Source organism: Mixophyes fleayi, chromosome 6, assembly GCF_038048845.1.
Source record: "Mixophyes fleayi isolate aMixFle1 chromosome 6, aMixFle1.hap1, whole genome shotgun sequence".
In the NCBI taxonomy this organism is placed as follows: Eukaryota; Metazoa; Chordata; class Amphibia; order Anura; family Limnodynastidae; genus Mixophyes; species Mixophyes fleayi.
The window spans coordinates 45,777,326-45,795,798 of record NC_134407.1 but is presented as its reverse complement, the minus strand read 5'-3'; the positions used below and the strand labels follow the sequence as shown (position 1 = coordinate 45,795,798).

Below are 18,473 nucleotides of genomic sequence, written 5' to 3'. Positions count from 1 at the left end.
TATTATTAAACTAGTGCACTCACATATCCTGATTTTACCAGGGTATCCTCATTTTTCTCTGATAAGAAATCTTCAACTCAATGTGCTTATTTTTCCACAATACAGACTTCTACTGCACCCAAACTGACAGGATAAGCTTTAATTATCCCATAGAATATCAATGATTACTATCATACATGTACTTTGAGTAAGACTCATATTATGATGATGTCCAGTAAGTTATGAAGTGGATCATTTATCCTATACTGTAAATTATAAGGATATTAGAAGTCACAGAGCAATTCTCTGTCTATAGAAGCATAGGCTGCGGGTCAAGTACTTTTTCACAGGTCATTGAATTCAAAGCGACTTCAGTTTTAGATATACATTTCCAAAGGTAAAAGCTGATCCAGTGGTTGGCTTGACTGGCTCAGTGAGCTACTTGCATTTATTTTCCTTTCAAATATTCCTAATAGGCTGCTGAGCCGAAACTTGTCCCCCAGGCTAAATTTTGCCAGTCACTCAGCCCCAGAGCCGATCACACTTGTTTCAGGTGAAAGTCTCCTGAAATGGGATGTATTGAGCTGCGTAATTAATTATTCCACTTATACTTTAATGCTCCAGTATGTTATTTTAAGAAATGAGCACAGTATATTTTAAAAAAAAATCATTGCCTACATTCTGGTAACATATGGTCTATTTTTAAGGAATTTGTCATTAGGTGAAGACTTCTGTAATTTCTGGGTTTCAATATTTTAAATTGAAAAGAAAAACATTTAAATGGGCACAATCAGATATAAGCATAATATAAAGCTGTATTATATAGGGGAGATTTCTATGGACATCACAGTTAATTATTTCCTGTAACATTGAGTTTACCTTCTATCTATCTAAGGCAACAACTTGTAAACCTGCCCTTGGTTACAGCTTTGCTGCAGGAACAATTGATGGCCCTGGACTAATCAATTTTACCCATGGTGAGTGTTTTCATTGGACTTTTTTACAATGTCTATCAACCTATCTTAGCCATGTATCCATTGCTTGATATACAGATTAAAAATTATCTATAATCTCCCTTTATAACCTTGTCTCACTCTCTTCTCCAAGACTTCTCCTGCACTGCTCCCCACAACTAGAACACCTTAACTTGTTCCACCACAAATTCTTCAAAATCTACCTCTTCATGCTTGTGTACCTTAACACCCTCCTAGTACCTCATTACCACTGCCACATCCACTTCCTCCACCCAGCACCTTGTCCCACTTGCTACTACTGTCTCTTACTACCCCCTCCCTGTAGAATGTAAGCTCTCACCAGCAGGGTCTTCTCTCTCCTATGTCTCATGTCTATCTACCTTGTTTGCCCCTGTAAAGTCCTACAATGAATTATTTGTGTGCCTGCAATGCTGATTGTTTACTCAAACACACGGAATAAGGACTTGTTTTTGTATTAACTGTAATTGCTGGGTTTTGTAATTTTTAAAAGAGATATATATCGTCCTGGGTAGATTGATTTCCTCCTTACTTCTTAATCTTTAAGTCATCCATTTATTATAATAATTTTTATTGCTAGTGAGACTCAGAGGACAGGTGCACCCACACATTAATCAAATGTTAATAATTGGACAGAGAAAGGAAGAGATGTGTTGATAGGGCACTCACAATCTATTAAATTAATATACAACAATCTTTATTGATATGCATTAAAAAATGTATCAAAATAGATAATAATTAGCAAAATATTAAAAATAGGAAATGTGGTTTGAGTGAAGTACAAATACAAGAACTGTTAAAATTGGTAGTAAAACACTACTAAGGCGCACCGCTATTTATATAGATATAATGCACCCCCTCCTAGGTTTGTGCCCTATAATCAGGTAACTGTGTACTCTTTAGGCTAAGGCAAACATGACAAATCAATCCTAGTCTCACTAATATCCGAGTGGGAGCAATCACTGGGTGAGGTGATAGATTAAATAAATATTCACATTGCCTCTAGGAGTTTTGCCTAAGTGCTATCTTCTTCCCAGCATGGTTGTGTATAGGCAATTGATTAATGCCTAGAAATAGCATATATAACCAAAGAAGCTGACCCCCGTATTTCTGTGATAATCTATTTTGCACTATATAAATCCCCCTGGAGGTCTGCTCGAAGGCAATAGTATAATAGCTATTCGGCTATTAGATCTAGGCTATTAGGCATGACTGTAATAAGATAGCGACGTGCTGTGACTCTGACTGTTTCGCTAAAAATCTTTTTCAAGGCAACCCGACGTAGCCTTTAGTTCCGTCTTTTATAATAATCCGCCTATGTTCAGCGTCATCCTTAGAGATGTTTGTAGCAACTGGGACGTCTCAATTATAGAATGGCATAGCCATATATAGTTCAGAGAATGACTGCACCAAGAATTGTCATATATTACTGTAACGGACCATAATCTTATTTGAATTATTAATAATCTCTGTTCATTGTGATTTGAAATATATAAGGATTGAGACCATTACCTATACAGAGTAACAGATTAATTTCCCTCTTGCCTCTGATCAGTGAGTGTATATTAAATTATCTGCAGTTTTATGTATACTAATGTGTTTGATGAAATGGTTTTTTTATTACCCCCGATGTAGCGATCACACACAGTATGATCATAGCATACGTAATTCTTATCCTTTGAAGAAAGTGTTATAGTATTAGTAGAGATACTATGTGTATATTTGGAACAACTGATACCTGTCTTACTTTGGTTGTACTAATATGTTAGTCTTCAATATCCACTTCATTCATAAAGGAAAAGGGGTTTGGTTCTTTTTAAGCAATGAGTAGTTGTCTCAATAGCCTCCAGGAATTTAGACTGTAAGCTCCAATGGGCAGGGACTTAGTTTCCTGTATAGCGCTGCGGAATAAGTGGCACTATATAAATAAATGGTGATGATGATGTTAAAAAAGAAGAAGAGATCAAAAACTTATGACATGTTGAGAGGAAATAAATGAAATTCCAGAACTGTTTTCCTGCTCATTCAAGTGCAAAATAAGTCCTGTGTATATAGATTTTACACACATACTTAATTAGCTTAATACTATAGTTCATTTAAAAGTTATTTATTGGAGATATATAAATAGTTTACTGCTGCCACGTAGGGGCAAATGTATTGGAATTCATTTCACAGAACATTTTAAAATACACAAAAAAACACTCACAAACATAATTTTTAATAGTTGTGCTAAAAAGTGGGACCACATTTCTGTAAGTAGTTATTGCAGGGACAGAAATCCATTAAATATGAACTAAAACCAACAACAAATATTTTAGTATGTTGTTGAACCACAGCGTTTGTCACCTGATTACCAGATATGCAATATATTATATTGGCAAACACCTCTTTCTGTGTTCTGCCACAGGATACTGACATTTAGGGCTAGATTTACTAAACTGCGGGTTTGAAAAAGTGGAGATGTTGCCTATAGCAACCAATCAGATTCTAGTTATCATATAGTTAGAACATTCTACAAAATGACAGCTAGAATCTGATTGGTTGCTAAAGGCAACATCTCCACTTTTTCAAACCCGCAGTTTAGTAAATATACCCCTTAGTGTCCAAGAACAATGAAACACTGCCACTTGGGATCCCACCTTAAAAATTGTTAAACACCACTATTGCACAGTAGAGTGACATTTATTGTCTTACCTCTCCTCATCCTAAGTGCTCACAAAATAATTCACAACAAAACATCACAAGTATAAATAGATTCCCTGTTTTTCGGTGTAACTTCACTGTGTAGGTATACAGGTGTACTCAGGATATCCACTTTGGGGTTATTTCAGTTTCTTAAGTATTAAATGCACTTGAAATAATTTATATTGGCAACTGTCAAGTGGTAGCTGAAACAAAATAAGCTATGCTGTGCAAATCTCAAAAATGAATAATCTACAAATTATTAGTACAAAACCATGTTTTTGCTATGTTAATAGCAAGTCATGATCCATCACTGATATGGATGTATTTGAATTACTGGAGGTTCAGTTTTCATAGAAAACCACAGAACAGCAGACCAGGGGGTAAATGTATGAAGCTCCGGGTTCTTCAACACCCGCGAGTTCAGCGTCTTCAGAGCTTAAATTTAAAGTTGCGCTTCCTTGTAAAGGGAAGTTTCCCTTTACAAGGCAGCGCCGCTTTACATTTAAGCGCTGAAGACGTCGAACTCGGGGGTGTTGAAGAACCCGGAGCTTCATACATTTACCCCAGTTGTTTTTATATTGGTTGTTGAACTAAAGGGTGATTTCTGGTATTTCATAGAATATATAGAACATGTTACCTCTTATATTATTGTACCTGAAATTAAAGACAGTGCTACTAAATACTGGAGGGTAAAAGTTACATTTCACCAATTTTCACTTTTATTAACAGGAATGATTGAAGGAGATCCATTTTGGGATGCCATTCGAGATGCACTTCTCGGGGTTCCATCAAATGAAACAAAGGAATGTCACCAACCAAAGCCCATCCTGCTGAACACTGGCGAGGTATGTGCATGCCATTCTATTTCTATCTCTCTAACACTGGTACCCCAGGTGACGTGACCTCACTTTCACATCAATGTCTCTGGGGCTAGACTGATATATAGATAAGCACTGCTGCGGTAGGGATAGAGGTTCTACTTGCAAGTATTAGAAAAAAAATGTAATAGCAGGTGTCCAACTAGAAAAACTATTTTCCTTGCGAGAGAACCTTGATATCCAGAAGGATGGGTAGTCTTCCCAGCTTTGTTAGCCTCAGCCTTTTCCTTCACTTTTGATACCAACTACAGCTCTTTCCACAAACCACTGCAACCCAGTGAACAGGCTGTTATGATCCGCAGCGATCTGTGGCTCGCCTCCTACAGCTGCTGTTGCTATGATAGCAGGGACGTCACTTACGGATTCCGCCGTCCTGACCATCACCATGGCAACAGTCAGAATACTTTTTAAGCAGCGCCGTGTCCAGGCAACACTGGGCAGCCGGGCGTGTGCACATATAGTTAAACAGCCTGTGGGCTAATTAATCTAGTTATTAATTAATTAGGCAGCCTCTGGGCATACTTGTAGGGCAGGGCTCTGATTGGCTGCCTTCTATATTTAAGGAAGGGAGGGCTTAGCTTCCCTGCCAGTTATAGCATCCACAGTCTGTGCTGTTTGTTGACCTGCTGGTTGCCTCCTGACTTTGGCTGACCTCCTGTTGAGACCCTTGTCTGTACCTTGGACCTTGCCTGTTTTACCTGTTGCCCTGACCTTTGCTTGAATACTGGACTCCACTATTTTGCCTGCTGCCCTGACCTTTGCTTGAATACTGGACTCCGCTGTTTTGCTTGTAGCCCTGACCTTGAATACTGCTTGAATACTGATTTGTCTGTCTGCTGTGGACTGACCCCGGCCTGCCACTGGCCTCCAGCTCCAGTCTGGGCTAGCACCTCCATCTGCGCTACAGCCATCATAGATGAGATTTACTATACTGAGCTTAAGACCTGGGCCTATCCAAGTACCTGTGAGTACATAAAGCTCTACAGGAAAGGCGGCTGCTAAAGGTGAAGACCTCAACTCTATACTTCTAAAAGCTCATCCTGGTGGTCGTGAGCCCTAACACAGGCTGGAAAGTTAGCTTCCTCCTAATTAGCTTCTGGGCCAGATACTCTGATTTTTAGACAGAGTGCAACAAGCTGCAGGTATAGGCCAGGTGGACTCAGCTAACTGGAGCTAAGCCTGGCTGAGATACCTTGATAGGATAGCTTTTTTCTCATAAGCGCTGGCAATTTGTAGAGTACATAGCTTATATGGAGAACCGCCTCTGTTATACTGTTTATTGTTACCTTAATATACTTCTGTCTGTTGCAGATGACTAGTCCTTTACCGTGGCACCCAACAATAATTGATGTTCAGATGATCACCATTGGATCCTTGGCGATACTCGCTGTTCCAGGCGAGTTTACGTAAGTACCAATAGGCATTTACTATTTACAGAACTATGGAGGCAATCAATGCACAAATTTAGTCCTTTATAAATATACGTGTGAGGTAGTGTATTAATTGATTGTCATGGACAATAGACCGGTATAAAATAATCATTATTAGCCGATTTAAAAAACAAAACAAAACTGTATTTGGGTAGAAAAATACATAGTATTTATTACATGTATTGTGTTGTTAATAATACATCTATTATTTGGTTGTTTGGTTTGTTTGTTTGGCTTGCACATTTTATTTCTTACATGGGTGTGTCACTGTGGTTAACTGTAAAAAAAAAGTAAAAGTGCAAGTGCATACTGGATGCTTAGAATAGTTAAAATTGAACTATATTGCACTCCCAAAGATGGGCATCCGATATCTGTCTGTACTAGATAAACTTGTGGTGTTAGTGGCATGCTTTCAGCCTGTTCCAACACTGTACAACGATGCTACAGATGATAGGACAGAGCTCTCTATCGGGAGTCAAGATGAAGTATCCATTGCTTGTGCCAGATTCCCCAGTGGGTGGAGCTAGTGATGGCACAATTACTTACCAGCTGTTTCTTTGTGATGTTGGGAAGACATAATGGACATTAATGCTTAAAAAGACTTTAATGGAACTGATGAATAAAAATTAGAAACTAAACATAACAATATTGATTTAAAACATGAATAAGAAAAGTAAATTCTTGTACAAATAAAATACTTTATTTGAGTATAATGAAATATACTCAAATAAATATACCCTTCACCCCACACATTCTAAAACATGTACTCACATGCTTAAAATTAATAAATAAGTATAATAGAACAAAGCTTAACTGAATTAAATGAAATTAACATGTAAATGCAATTTGTTACGTCAGGAGAGTAATGTCCAAATTTTGGTTCATTGTATAGGTAGGCACTTGTACAGTAGCCCACCCCACATTTACAATAACATGCAAATGCAAAAGTGTAAGCTAATGCTGAGCCATCTGCCCTGTTCTCTTAGGATAATAATGATTATGATTATTTCCTTTCCTGTTTGCCTTGTGGGAAAATATGCTGTAACCGCTTGTATGCAAATGCAACCAAGTAATTGATTGTGAATAGTGCCAGTGATTATGTAGAATGGGGCCACAAGCACTAGCTACTTGCCTCTTCTTTCTGTAATCTCTGCTTCCCTCTGGGGACTCACTGCACAGAAGAAATACGGTGCTTTGTTGCCTAACAATTGCACAAAGTGTAGCTTGTCCCATAAGAATCCAACACCTTCAGAAAGAGGAGGTGAACGGAGACAAGTAGTTAGACCTCCTATATTACACTATGACCAGCACTATTACTAGTTAAGGCTAGTCCTAAAAGAGCACATGGGGTAACTTCCAGCCCCCCCTTGCTTTACATTGCCAAAAGCTGTCTGAAGTCATTGATTTACGTTTTATTTTTTAAAAGGACCATGTCTGGAAGAAGATTAAGGGAAGCAGTCAAAAAGGTATATGACTTTAAATTAATATGAGTTGCTTGTGATTTTTCTTCAAAACACAATGTCTACCCAAAATCTACCCAGCAGTGTTAACGTGATACTCAGCCCAAATAATTACTATTATAGAAAGAACTTGGCGTGATCTTCTATTGTTTAGCATTTTCTGGATGTTAAATGAAACCAGTTACTCCTGTGTGGTTGTCCTGTGAATTGAGACTTTTTGAAAAAAAACCCATCACCAAACCAAAAACATATGAGTATGTTGTCCTGGTCAGCTAAAAATAGACATGCGTGAAATACAAATTCTACATGGGAGTATGACAGTTATTTTAGATGCATGCATCCATTGTAAGCAATGCATCCATGCAGCTGCTCTAATGCAATGTACCCATGCAGCCTGGGCATTTTCTATGGATCGTTTTGTGGCTGACCCAGCAGCCCTACAATTGACCTTTGTGGGTTTCAGGTATTTGAAGGTCATTGCACATCTTTCATTAGTTTTTAGAGCTTCTTTTACTAGCTTATTGTAGTATTTTCACAAGGGAGTTTTCACAGAGAAATATGCATGTTAATGCTATAAATGAATTGATATTTTCATGGTATTTTCAAGATTTACAATGATTTAGTTGGCTAAGCAAAAGTCAAGTTTAAGGGGCTCTGCCATGTGATTACAACAGTGTCTGATATTTATTGGAGTTAGTTGTTGTAATCAAATCTGCTCACTTGCAGTCTGCCTTGTTTTTCTAGGAACTGGATCCATCTGATACCCAGAACATTGATGTGGTTATTTCAGGGCTGAGTAATGTATATACACATTACGTTACAACTTTTGAAGAATATCAGGTAAACAAACCAGTACAGTCTGGAAGGAGAATGACTTTTAAATTTGAGATTAAACATAAACATTGTACTATGGGCAGCACAGTGGCTTAGTGGTTAGCACTTCTGCCTCACAGTGCTGGGGTCATGAGTTCAATTCCCGTCCATGGCCTTATCTGTGTGGAGTTTGTATGTTCTCCCTGTGTTTGCGTGGGTTTACTCCGGGTGCTCCGGTTTCCTCCCACACTCCAAAAACATACTAGTAGGTTAATTGGCTGCTATTAAACATTGACCCTAGTCTGTGTGTGTGTAGGTTGGGAAATTTAGACTGTAAGCCCCAATGGGGCAGGGACTGATGTGAATGAGTTCTCTGTACAGCGCTGCGGAATCAGTGGCGCTATATAAATAAATGGTGATGATGATGATGATGTATGACCATTGTAAATGACAACTGCATGGGCATTGAGGTTGTACAGTGCACTAGAATAATTCATAGGTCTTGAAGACGAAAATCTAGTATTAGTCTAAAGACAACAGGTGCAATTAGTCAAGAAAACTTTTAAAATGTTGGCTGTATTAAACTGAAGTGACCCAAGTGGTCTGTAGTGGAAAATCCCATTGGACTGAGATCTAGGCAATTGGGATAATTAGATAGTCAAATCAGTCCTTTTGGACATTTAACATTTTAAAATCAGTAACCTGTGAAAGGATAGTCAGCAGTAACGATTGAGGCATAGGAATGGATGAATCATATTATTGTGTCTCTCTAGTGTGCTGTACCTGGGAGAAGAGAGTGTCACATGACTAGTAGATGTGAGCATGATATGGTCAGCTTACATCTAATAGGATGCCCTCTTTGACCAAGTAGATCACACTGCTGCTGAGTCTCCCAGCAGGATGAGATAAAGACTGAGTGCTCTTGTTAGTTTTCAGACCTCCGGTTCAGTTTTAAATGATATATTACCCTTAACTTGATTTATTATGAGTGTTTTTCTTGTTAAAAAGGTAAACTGAGTGCAATTGAAACAGCACACATAACAAACTAAAACACAGGCTAAATCAGACTTCTGTGGAGGCACATTTCAATCTATGAAAGAGAAGTTTCATAGTAACCCACAGAGACATGGTGAGCTATGGTTTGGGTGTAGGTTAAAAAACACCTAAAGTCCTTATATGATCCTAATAAAGAAATTATGAATATATGGCCTCATGGACAAGTTTTAACTCTGTCTATGAGGAAAAAAAATTGTAAAAATCATCCAATGGATCTACTTAAATACAGGTGTAACCCCCTGTCACTGTGAAGTGTGGGGTGCAAATTATACACAGTGCACCTCCTTCTCACGCCCTGGCTAGCTGATGGACATGGGTGTAAATGACCAGGGGGTCCCTGCACATGCAGGTGTTTCTTTGTAAGCAGTGGGACACAGGTGATGTCACTGTGTGGTGCAGTGCAATAAACGTCAGAATATTTTGGGGGCCAGACTATCTCTATGACAAACTGAACTCTTTATTTACACTCCTCTTCCTCCTGTATGATAATCATAAAGGTTGCAGCAATAAAGAAATATATACAGCTCCTTACTCCACCTGCACAGTTCTTAATGTGCAGGGGCACTCACATGGATGCTAACAGGCAGACAGCTTCTCCTCAATGCAGTTCTGACACGCTGTGTAACTCTCAACTGCAGCTCACCCCTCCTTTGTGGGGATGATTTCTCCTTTGTGCTCTGACCATTCACTCTGTGTACGCACAGCCCCTGGCTCTGACATTTCTCTCTGTGTATGCACAGTCCCTGGCTCTGACACTTCTCTCTGTGTACGCACAGCCCCTGGCTCTGACACTTCTCTCTGTGTACGCACAGCCCCTGGCTCTGACATTTCTCTCTGTGTACGCACAGTCCCTGGCTCTGACACTTCTCTCTGTGTACGCAAAGCCCCTGGCTCTGACACGTCTCTCTGTGTACGCACAGCCCCTGGCTCTGACACTTCTCTCTGTGTACGCACAGTCCCTGGCTCTGACACTTCTCTCTGTATACACACAGTCCCTGGCTCTGGCACTTCAGTTACAATGCCTCTTGTAGCAAAGGGCATGGGTCTCTTCCATGCAAAATATCCCTCATCCATCTCTACTGTGCCTGGGTCCCCAGCTTTAACATCATCTCTCCTGGTCCTGTCCCTATTTCTTCTGTGTCTGTGTGTCTCTCCCTGGGTGTCTCTCTCCCCCTTTTTTGACAGCCCCTTCTATTTCTCACTAAGTCTCTCACAGACTGGGATGGGTTATCACCATAGCAACCAGGTTGTGTCACTTTTCACAAACACCTAACTTGCCCTGTAGGTGACCTGTCCTGTATTCACTGGGGTGCAGGTTTTACTAAAACGCCACTGGGAGGCGTTACACAGGTTATCTGGATCCAGGCCCAGTTGGACACTCACAAAACAGTATTGGACCAGAATTCCATAAAACAGCACATTGCTCTCTGTAACCACGAATTCTTCTGCAAACGCTGGAAAAAGCCATCATTTGGCTCCGTTTGGAAGAATGCTGGCAAGACACAAGAGTGCTCCATAATAATTGTGCTTGATCTAGCTACTCACACTGTGAATGATGGAATAATACAAAGCAGCTTTGTGGCTGGTATAATATCAACTGATCAAAAACTTCTTAACTGTTCCATCAGACGCAGTATTCATCTAATTCAATATCATTTCTAAACTTCCACGGTGTTCAGTTTCTCTGATGTGTTGATGGATATATCTGACCATTTGTGTGCTTGTGCTGAAACAAAGTCTCTGTTTTCTATTTTTATGCATAGCTGGTGCATTATAAAGGAAAATATTTCAACTTGACCCACCCGTGTCCAATCAGGTCCAACTCTCCTCTTGAGGAAACAACGGTTTATCCTACTATCAAATAATTATGCGGTGCTACTCCATGCATGACTGTACACAGATATTCTCATGGATAGTAAAACAAGCAGTAAACATCTCTAGCACGTGTATCATTATCGGCTATTTATATAACGCCACTATTTCCACAGCGCTGTACAGAGAACTCCTCACATCAGTCCCTGCCCCATTGGAGCTTACAGTCTAAATTCCAAAGCATACACACACAGACAGAGAGAGACTAAGGTCAATTTAATAGCAGCCAATTAACCTACTAGTATGTTTTTGGAGTGTGGGAGGAAACCACATGGAGAACATACAATCTCCACACAGATAAGGCCATGGTCAGGATTTGAACTCATGACCAAAGTGCTGTGAGTTAGAAGTGCTAACCACTAGGCCACTGTGCTGTCCACCTATGGTAAATGACTCTCAGCGAGTGACTAACTCACTGTTTTATAAATAAAATAATGGGTTATCCCGAACAGGGAATGGAATGTGTAACTCACTGTCCTAAAGTTCCTGTTTAACTTTTTGAATAAACTTCATCAAAGTTAAGCCTATATTATCATTCCCGCACATTGCCATATACCTGGCCTTTCCATTGTATGCCCCTGTTCAACTAGAACTCCTTTATAACTTGAATGTATGCAAAAAAAAACATAATCAGTATTTATATAACTTGCACAAAGTTCTGGCTGTGTACACAAAAATATAATTTAATCTCTCGTTTATCTTGTGTATGTAATGTTGTGCTGTAATCCAATGTCTGCAAAGTAAACTTTGATCTAGAACTGAGTATAGGGAGATTAGTTGTTGTATTGTGTGAATAAATTATCAGTAATTAGTGATCTGTGGAATTCTAATGACTGGGTTCACCAAGCTCTTGATAACAAGTGATCGAGGTAACATACTTTCTTTTATCATTACAGGCTCAGCGATACGAAGCAGCATCTACTATTTTTGGTCCTCACACCCTGTCTGCTTACACGCAGCTGTTTCAAGGTCTGGCCAAAGCAATCGCAGAGGTAACAAACTAGATGCATCCAAACCAATGTAAAGCTGCAATGTACATTCATTTGGTGTTATCAGTGCATTTTATTTTCATGAAAGATTCAATGGTTTTTAAGACGCTTTATATTTTTATTTGATCTAGAGAACTGAAATCTGGACTTATGTACTATACCCTGTGTATTCATGAAATACTTTGAAGCATGTTGGGTCTGATTTATTAAGGAAAGTATAGCAAGAAAAATTAGTAAGTTTGTTCCTGGACAAACCATGTTACAATCCAGGGGGTGCAGTTTATTATTTTGCACATAACATAAATACTGGCTGCTTTTTCATCTAGCACACAAATACTTGATAGCTTTAATTTCATACTGAAATATAAAGTTGATTTAGGACGTGTCCTGTCCCAAATATAAATATGTCCCCACTTTTTAAATGTACCCCCCCCCCTCCAATGCAACATGGTTTTGCCAAGGTGCAAAGTTACTCCTTTTTTTCCTTAATGAATAAGGCCCATTAAGTTTTTATGTGCAGAGTTCCTATCTTTGGATACTTACCAGCCGTGTTTCTTCATATTAAAAAGTGTTTTAAGAAAATGTATATAAATAAAATAAATAACAAGGGATACAGCTGGATAACTTGGGTCCTTAGTACAATATGATATGATAACAATAAGAAATAAGTCTGCTTAGTTGATTCTTTGTTTTTACGACCTTGGAAGCACCAGCACGAACTGCTCATAGATCTAGGAGGCTTCTAAACCAGGAACACTAATGACATCTCTGTAGCACATTCTGGTGAGAATTCCCAGCTAGAAAGTCTCCAGTATCAAAATAGGCAGCAGAATATGTGTTATATGTAGGTTTTATTTGTAGAGTAGAGATGCCAAGGGGACCCCGGAAGCTTTTCTGCCCACCTCCTTCATAAACTGATCAAGCCCACATAAATATAACATATTGCTTGGACATTACTGAAATCCCGTACACATGAAACAGTGGTATTACCCATATCAACCAATCAGATTTTAACTGTTGTTGTTTTCTGTTGCAGCTTACACAATGGAAATATCATATGATTGGTTGATATGGGTAACGCCTAATCTGTCCTCTGCACTGGTGTTCATAACTGTTCCCCCACAGTTTTGACATATTTGTTCACAGAGACCCAGTTGATAGCTTTTGGTCTGATGGACACTTTAAGACACTTCTGCGACCGCTGCCTTCTCAAAGAGAACAACTATAGTACCTTAAAGAATCAGTTATGTCTACTGATAGGGGGATGAGTCTATCTTGAGAGACGCCTTCTCTTTATCACTTGTCTGATGAGTTAACACTTTCACTAAACAATTTTTCGTCATGGCCTTTACAAGTTGTGCAGTTATTTATTACAGAGTTAATTCAGTATTTAATTGCAGACAATGTATAGCATAAAGAGTTCTTTATATAGCAAAGTTTCAGCCTGGATAGCTAGTCTAAGTACCACAATGTGGGAGGTCAAACTCGTATTCTTTTCTTTAAAAATATAACTATAAAATGGATATTGGACAGCAGTTTTACAATATAGAGATACAACTCAGAATACATAAGATATAAAAGGTACAATGAATGTAATACCCAATACAAAATAAGTCATCTATACACTCCCATTTATTTCTTTTCAGAATACAGTGAGTGAACTGCCCAGAGGACCAGAACCTCCATTTTTTAATAGTTCCCAGCTTTTTACCTTCTTGAGTCCTGTTCTTGTAGATAGAGCTCCTGGAAACACAACCTTTGGAGATGTATTGGAGGAGGTGAAGTCACAATACCTACTGGTAAGCAAGTAAAAAAACCGGTTTATAAGTTATTTGATATTTGAAAACCGCTTGTGTAGATCGCTACAGTGAGTCAGGAGGCTTTCAATAATAATGAGATGCATCCTTCTCAACATATGAAAAAAAAATAAAATTGCCACACAATAAGCCCCTCTCTTGGCCTGCCCATAGATGCCCCTTTTGCTTAAGTCTCTATTAGAGTGCAAAAATCAAGACTGTCCTGACAAAAATGGGACTATTGGAAGTCATGGGACATAGCCAACCCCATGGGCAGATACTGATTTTACTTTATTAATAAACCCTTCCCTAGGCCAGGTTGTCCTGTAAAAGACAGTGTGGAAACCTAATATATATATAACGTGTTCAGTGCACAAGGCAGCAGGGTCAGGCTGGGCTGGGGGGCAGGGAGGCATCTGCCTCCCAAGCCGGTCCCATAGTGGGTTACCTTGGGCTGGGTCATTGGGCCACCTGTATTTTTTTTCCTTTAAAATGTTCCTGATAGGCTGATAAGTCGAGTCTTGCTCCCCAGGCTAATGTTTGCCAGTCCTCGCCTGCAAGGCAGTATACTTTATCTGAACTGCAAGATTCTCACAATTTCCTAAATTTAAGCTTGCCACCCTATGTACTATTGTGCCACTCTTCAACAATCATCATCATCATCACTATTTATTCCTTTAAGCTCAACTTGACAATGTGCATATTCTAGAATCTTTGGAGTAAACTCATTTTATATGATGACTTTCACAGGGTGAAATTGCTTCAGTAACGTTTGTTGCTGGGAACCCCAGAAATTCTGTGACAAATATGGTAAGTGTGACATTTACGTGCTCTATCTATTTGGAATTGTGATAATGTCTCTTGGGACAATGTAAGTCAAATACCGCTTGCACCTATTTTTCTGCTAATGTAGCTCACTTTGTATGTCAAACAAACAGCACCTGTGTGGGTGACAGTTGCAACGTGTTCTGATGGACAGAGCAGAGCGGATTGGTAGAGTTCATAACTATATGGAGACAAGGAGCACTGGAATGCAAACGCGTTTTTTGTTATGTGTGATGTGAACAGTAAAATGCGCTGTACACTGGCAGATTTTCCAGTTTGTGAATTAACTCCATTGACTTCTCTTCATTGATACTTCAAACATCATGGAGATGAATTTGCATTTTGTGTACATTGATTTTTTCCACTGTGAGCTTCCAACCTACCCCCTTTTTCTCTTCCTTACTTTTTTTGCTGGTTGTGTTTGTTACTAATATTTGCTTGTTACATATATTGTTCATTTTGCTTGTTAATCTGCTAAAAGGCTGTTGTTGTATCTTTGCTCCCATCTATATGGCTGCTGTGTGGCCCTATGAACATTTTTTTCAACCAAATATATTGATCAGAAATGCGCTGTTGTTTTCATAACCCTCACGCACTTTGTAGATTTTCAAAATATTAAATCAATGTTACTAATAAGTCTAGGGTTAAAGGTACAAAATCATGAAAGAATGTTTAACGTCTTCGTAAAAAAAACTATTTTATTTAGTCTACTTTTGATTGTATTATCATAGGTCATCTTTTTGCTTTTCAATATTTGTGGTCTAGGTTGTCGGAATTAGTACAAAACATAGGTGGTGCTATTTCTATCTATGGGAACATCTTGTCAGAGAAACAATGAAGTCCATGTGTATCAAAGAACATATTCCCATTAGCTAGAAATTTAGGGGGTATTGCACTTTAATAAAATAAATACTTTCACCACTATTGATGTTTTAATGTTTTAATATTTATCTAAATATATTATACTTCCCAAAATGACATTCCAATCTTAATATTATGTTTCAGACCGATGACACTTACCTAAGGGTAGAAAAGTATGAAAATGTAACCGGTACATGGCGCACTGTGCATAATGATGCCTCCTGGGAAACAAGGTTAGTAATATAAATGTTATGTATGGTGCACATTATACATGGACCTGGGGGTCCTCTACAAGGCAGCGCCGCTTTAAATTTAAGCTGCGAAGACACCGAACTCGCGGGAGTTGACAAAACCGGGGTATGATACATTTACCCCCTGGCGTTTTCACAGTATGTACTTGTACAACTGGTCTACAAGTAAAACATATACACATATAATAATGACCGTCTTGATGTCCTCTCACTTTCCTTATTTATTCAAAACATTAAAGATACATAAGAGCAGAATTGTAGTAGAAAAACAAAAAAGTTTAAATTGATAAAGAGGATGATCCTAAAGTGAACGTGGGTTGGATTTTGAAGTTACAGTTTTAAGGGTAGATTTATCAAACTTTCTAAAAATGAAAAGTGGAGGTGTTGCTCATAGCAACCAATCAGAATCTAGCTGTCATTTATCAGGCCCTGCGGAACACTGTGGTGTCTTATAAATCTACGATAATATTATTAATTATTATTATTATTATTATTATTATTCAAACGTCTGCACATTACCCTTAATCCCAGTAATAAATTAAAACAATACATTTAATGAAAGAAAGAGACACCTATGTGCAATAACATATCAGTCGTTTAACCAAGTGTTACAAGCTATAGCCAAGAAATCTGACAATAAAGCAGGAAGTAGCTGGGGGCCGCAGGTTAAGGCGATCGTGAGTGCATACACACTGCAGAATTGGAACAACATTATTCCATTGCGATCAACGAGTTCATGTGCTTTGGACGATAATTATTGTTTATCTTTGCAGGCTGCACACTACTGTGATATTGGGCCAATCAGTCGTTTATCCTCCGATTGGCCAGAGAATCGTCTGAGAACACTGTAGTGTGTACCTAACCGTATATTTAGTTACTTTTATCCTCCTTACACCTATAATGCTGGAGACACTGCCATAATGAGCACAGTGCCCAAAATAAGCCGATCGTTATGAGGCATACGCATAAATTGGGTGAGGTACAGAAGGGAACCTAGTGCTTAGAGCTTGGACTGAAAGCCAGCGTGGTCATCTTTAGAACCCATATGTCTAAAGCTAGGTACACACTACAGAATTTTCCACCAACTTTTTGTGCAGAGCGATTTTACATGCGATCGATGGTCCGATCGCTCGGTCCATGGACTGCATACACACTAGCCTTGTTTAGGACGATAAAGGGAAGAGCGGACGTCCCTTTAGCGACTTTTTACAGCCATGCTGTTGTGAGCAATGACTGTAATTTCGTACTCACTGTTGTGGATCGGTCGGAAGTTTATACACACTACACAACGGAAACGAGATTGGAACGGAAATATTAAACGGTACGACCAGCCAAATGAGGCGACAATCGTCCATTTGGGCAGACTTTCGACCATCGTGTCACTACACACACTGACCCGACTTTTGAACGAGCGGTCGTATGTCGGCTGATTTAGCCGATTATTGGACGAAAACCGTGTAGTGTGTACCCAGCTTAAGGCAGGTGAGCTGCTGTCTCTGCACACTACACTAGAGAATAGACTATGCTACCAATGGTCTGGATACCTCTCATGTATTTAGAATAAATTGACATTGATTGATTTACAATCCATTAACATCAATCTTATATCTTTTTAGATATTACTGGCATAAGGGCACAGGGAGTCAAAGCAATGCTACAATTGAATGGCACATACCTCAATCAGCTGAGTCTGGAATCTACAGGATTCGTCACTTTGGACACTATAAGACCCTCATACCTGCTGCCATAAGGCCCTATGAAGGGATTTCATCTGAATTTCACATCAGTTCCTGATCAAACAGCTGTCTGTTTACAATAAAGTTGCATTATTTGAATGATTCAGGCGGAATGAGTAGTCCTGAGACAACATATTTTGCCATTGACTGTGAATTTACACGTTACTTTTATTAATCTGTAAAATAAATATTATATTATATGACTTATGCTAGATCAGGGATGTTGTGATGTTCTGAATCCTGTTGACATAACATAATAGCAACTTCAGCCTCATTATGAATGTAATATACTGATATTGTCATTAAAACAAACTTGTTTTGCCAGCCGCTCATTGCTTTCCAGCACTGTAAGAAAATGTAATTGATAAATATTTAGAAGGCTGTTGACATCAATGATAAAACTACAATTAAAGGCATGCAAAGGTTAGAAAAAAATAAATATATTTTATGCTATACCTTTACATTATCTGTGGCCATGTCTGTCAATTATTTTGATAAATCAAAAGGAAAATACAAAAACTATATTTTTTTTCCTGAGCTGAAGGTGCTGTTGTCCTGGGAAACAAAGAGATTTTATACCAGAAGTTCTTTCATTTTAATGCCTCTGAGAGTTTATGTGGAGCAGATGGAAGTTACTTTGCTTTGTGACAGGCAGAGAATGGATGGGTTATATAGAAGAAAAACATATAAGAAGGTTATAAATTTAGGTTTTGTAGCTCTATTTTTTATCTGTAGTGGAAAATTCACAATCTGATCCTTTGTAATCTTCATGTAATTTGATTTAACATGAAAAGAGTTTTACCAGTAAATATATAAGATTTTTAATTTTATTTTGCTAGTGACCCAGTTT

The 18,473-nt window shown here is 38.6% G+C and overlaps 1 protein-coding gene across 1 annotated transcript in view; it reads left to right on the top strand.

Moving 5' to 3' along the window:
• Window positions 1–17,837, top strand: part of LOC142160244 (putative neutral ceramidase C) — a 45,911-nt gene extending 28,074 nt beyond the window's left edge. The window contains exons 11-20 of the mRNA XM_075215181.1: window positions 875–956; window positions 4,386–4,501; window positions 5,846–5,940; window positions 7,391–7,430; window positions 8,169–8,264; window positions 12,062–12,157; window positions 13,801–13,953; window positions 14,701–14,760; window positions 15,781–15,869; window positions 17,504–17,837. Coding sequence (XP_075071282.1) covers window positions 875–956; window positions 4,386–4,501; window positions 5,846–5,940; window positions 7,391–7,430; window positions 8,169–8,264; window positions 12,062–12,157; window positions 13,801–13,953; window positions 14,701–14,760; window positions 15,781–15,869; window positions 17,504–17,681 — 1,005 coding nt within the window. The 3' untranslated portion in view covers window positions 17,682–17,837. The remainder of the gene's footprint in view (window positions 1–874; window positions 957–4,385; window positions 4,502–5,845; window positions 5,941–7,390; window positions 7,431–8,168; window positions 8,265–12,061; window positions 12,158–13,800; window positions 13,954–14,700; window positions 14,761–15,780; window positions 15,870–17,503) is intronic.
• The last annotated feature ends 636 nt before the right edge of the window (window positions 17,838–18,473 follow it).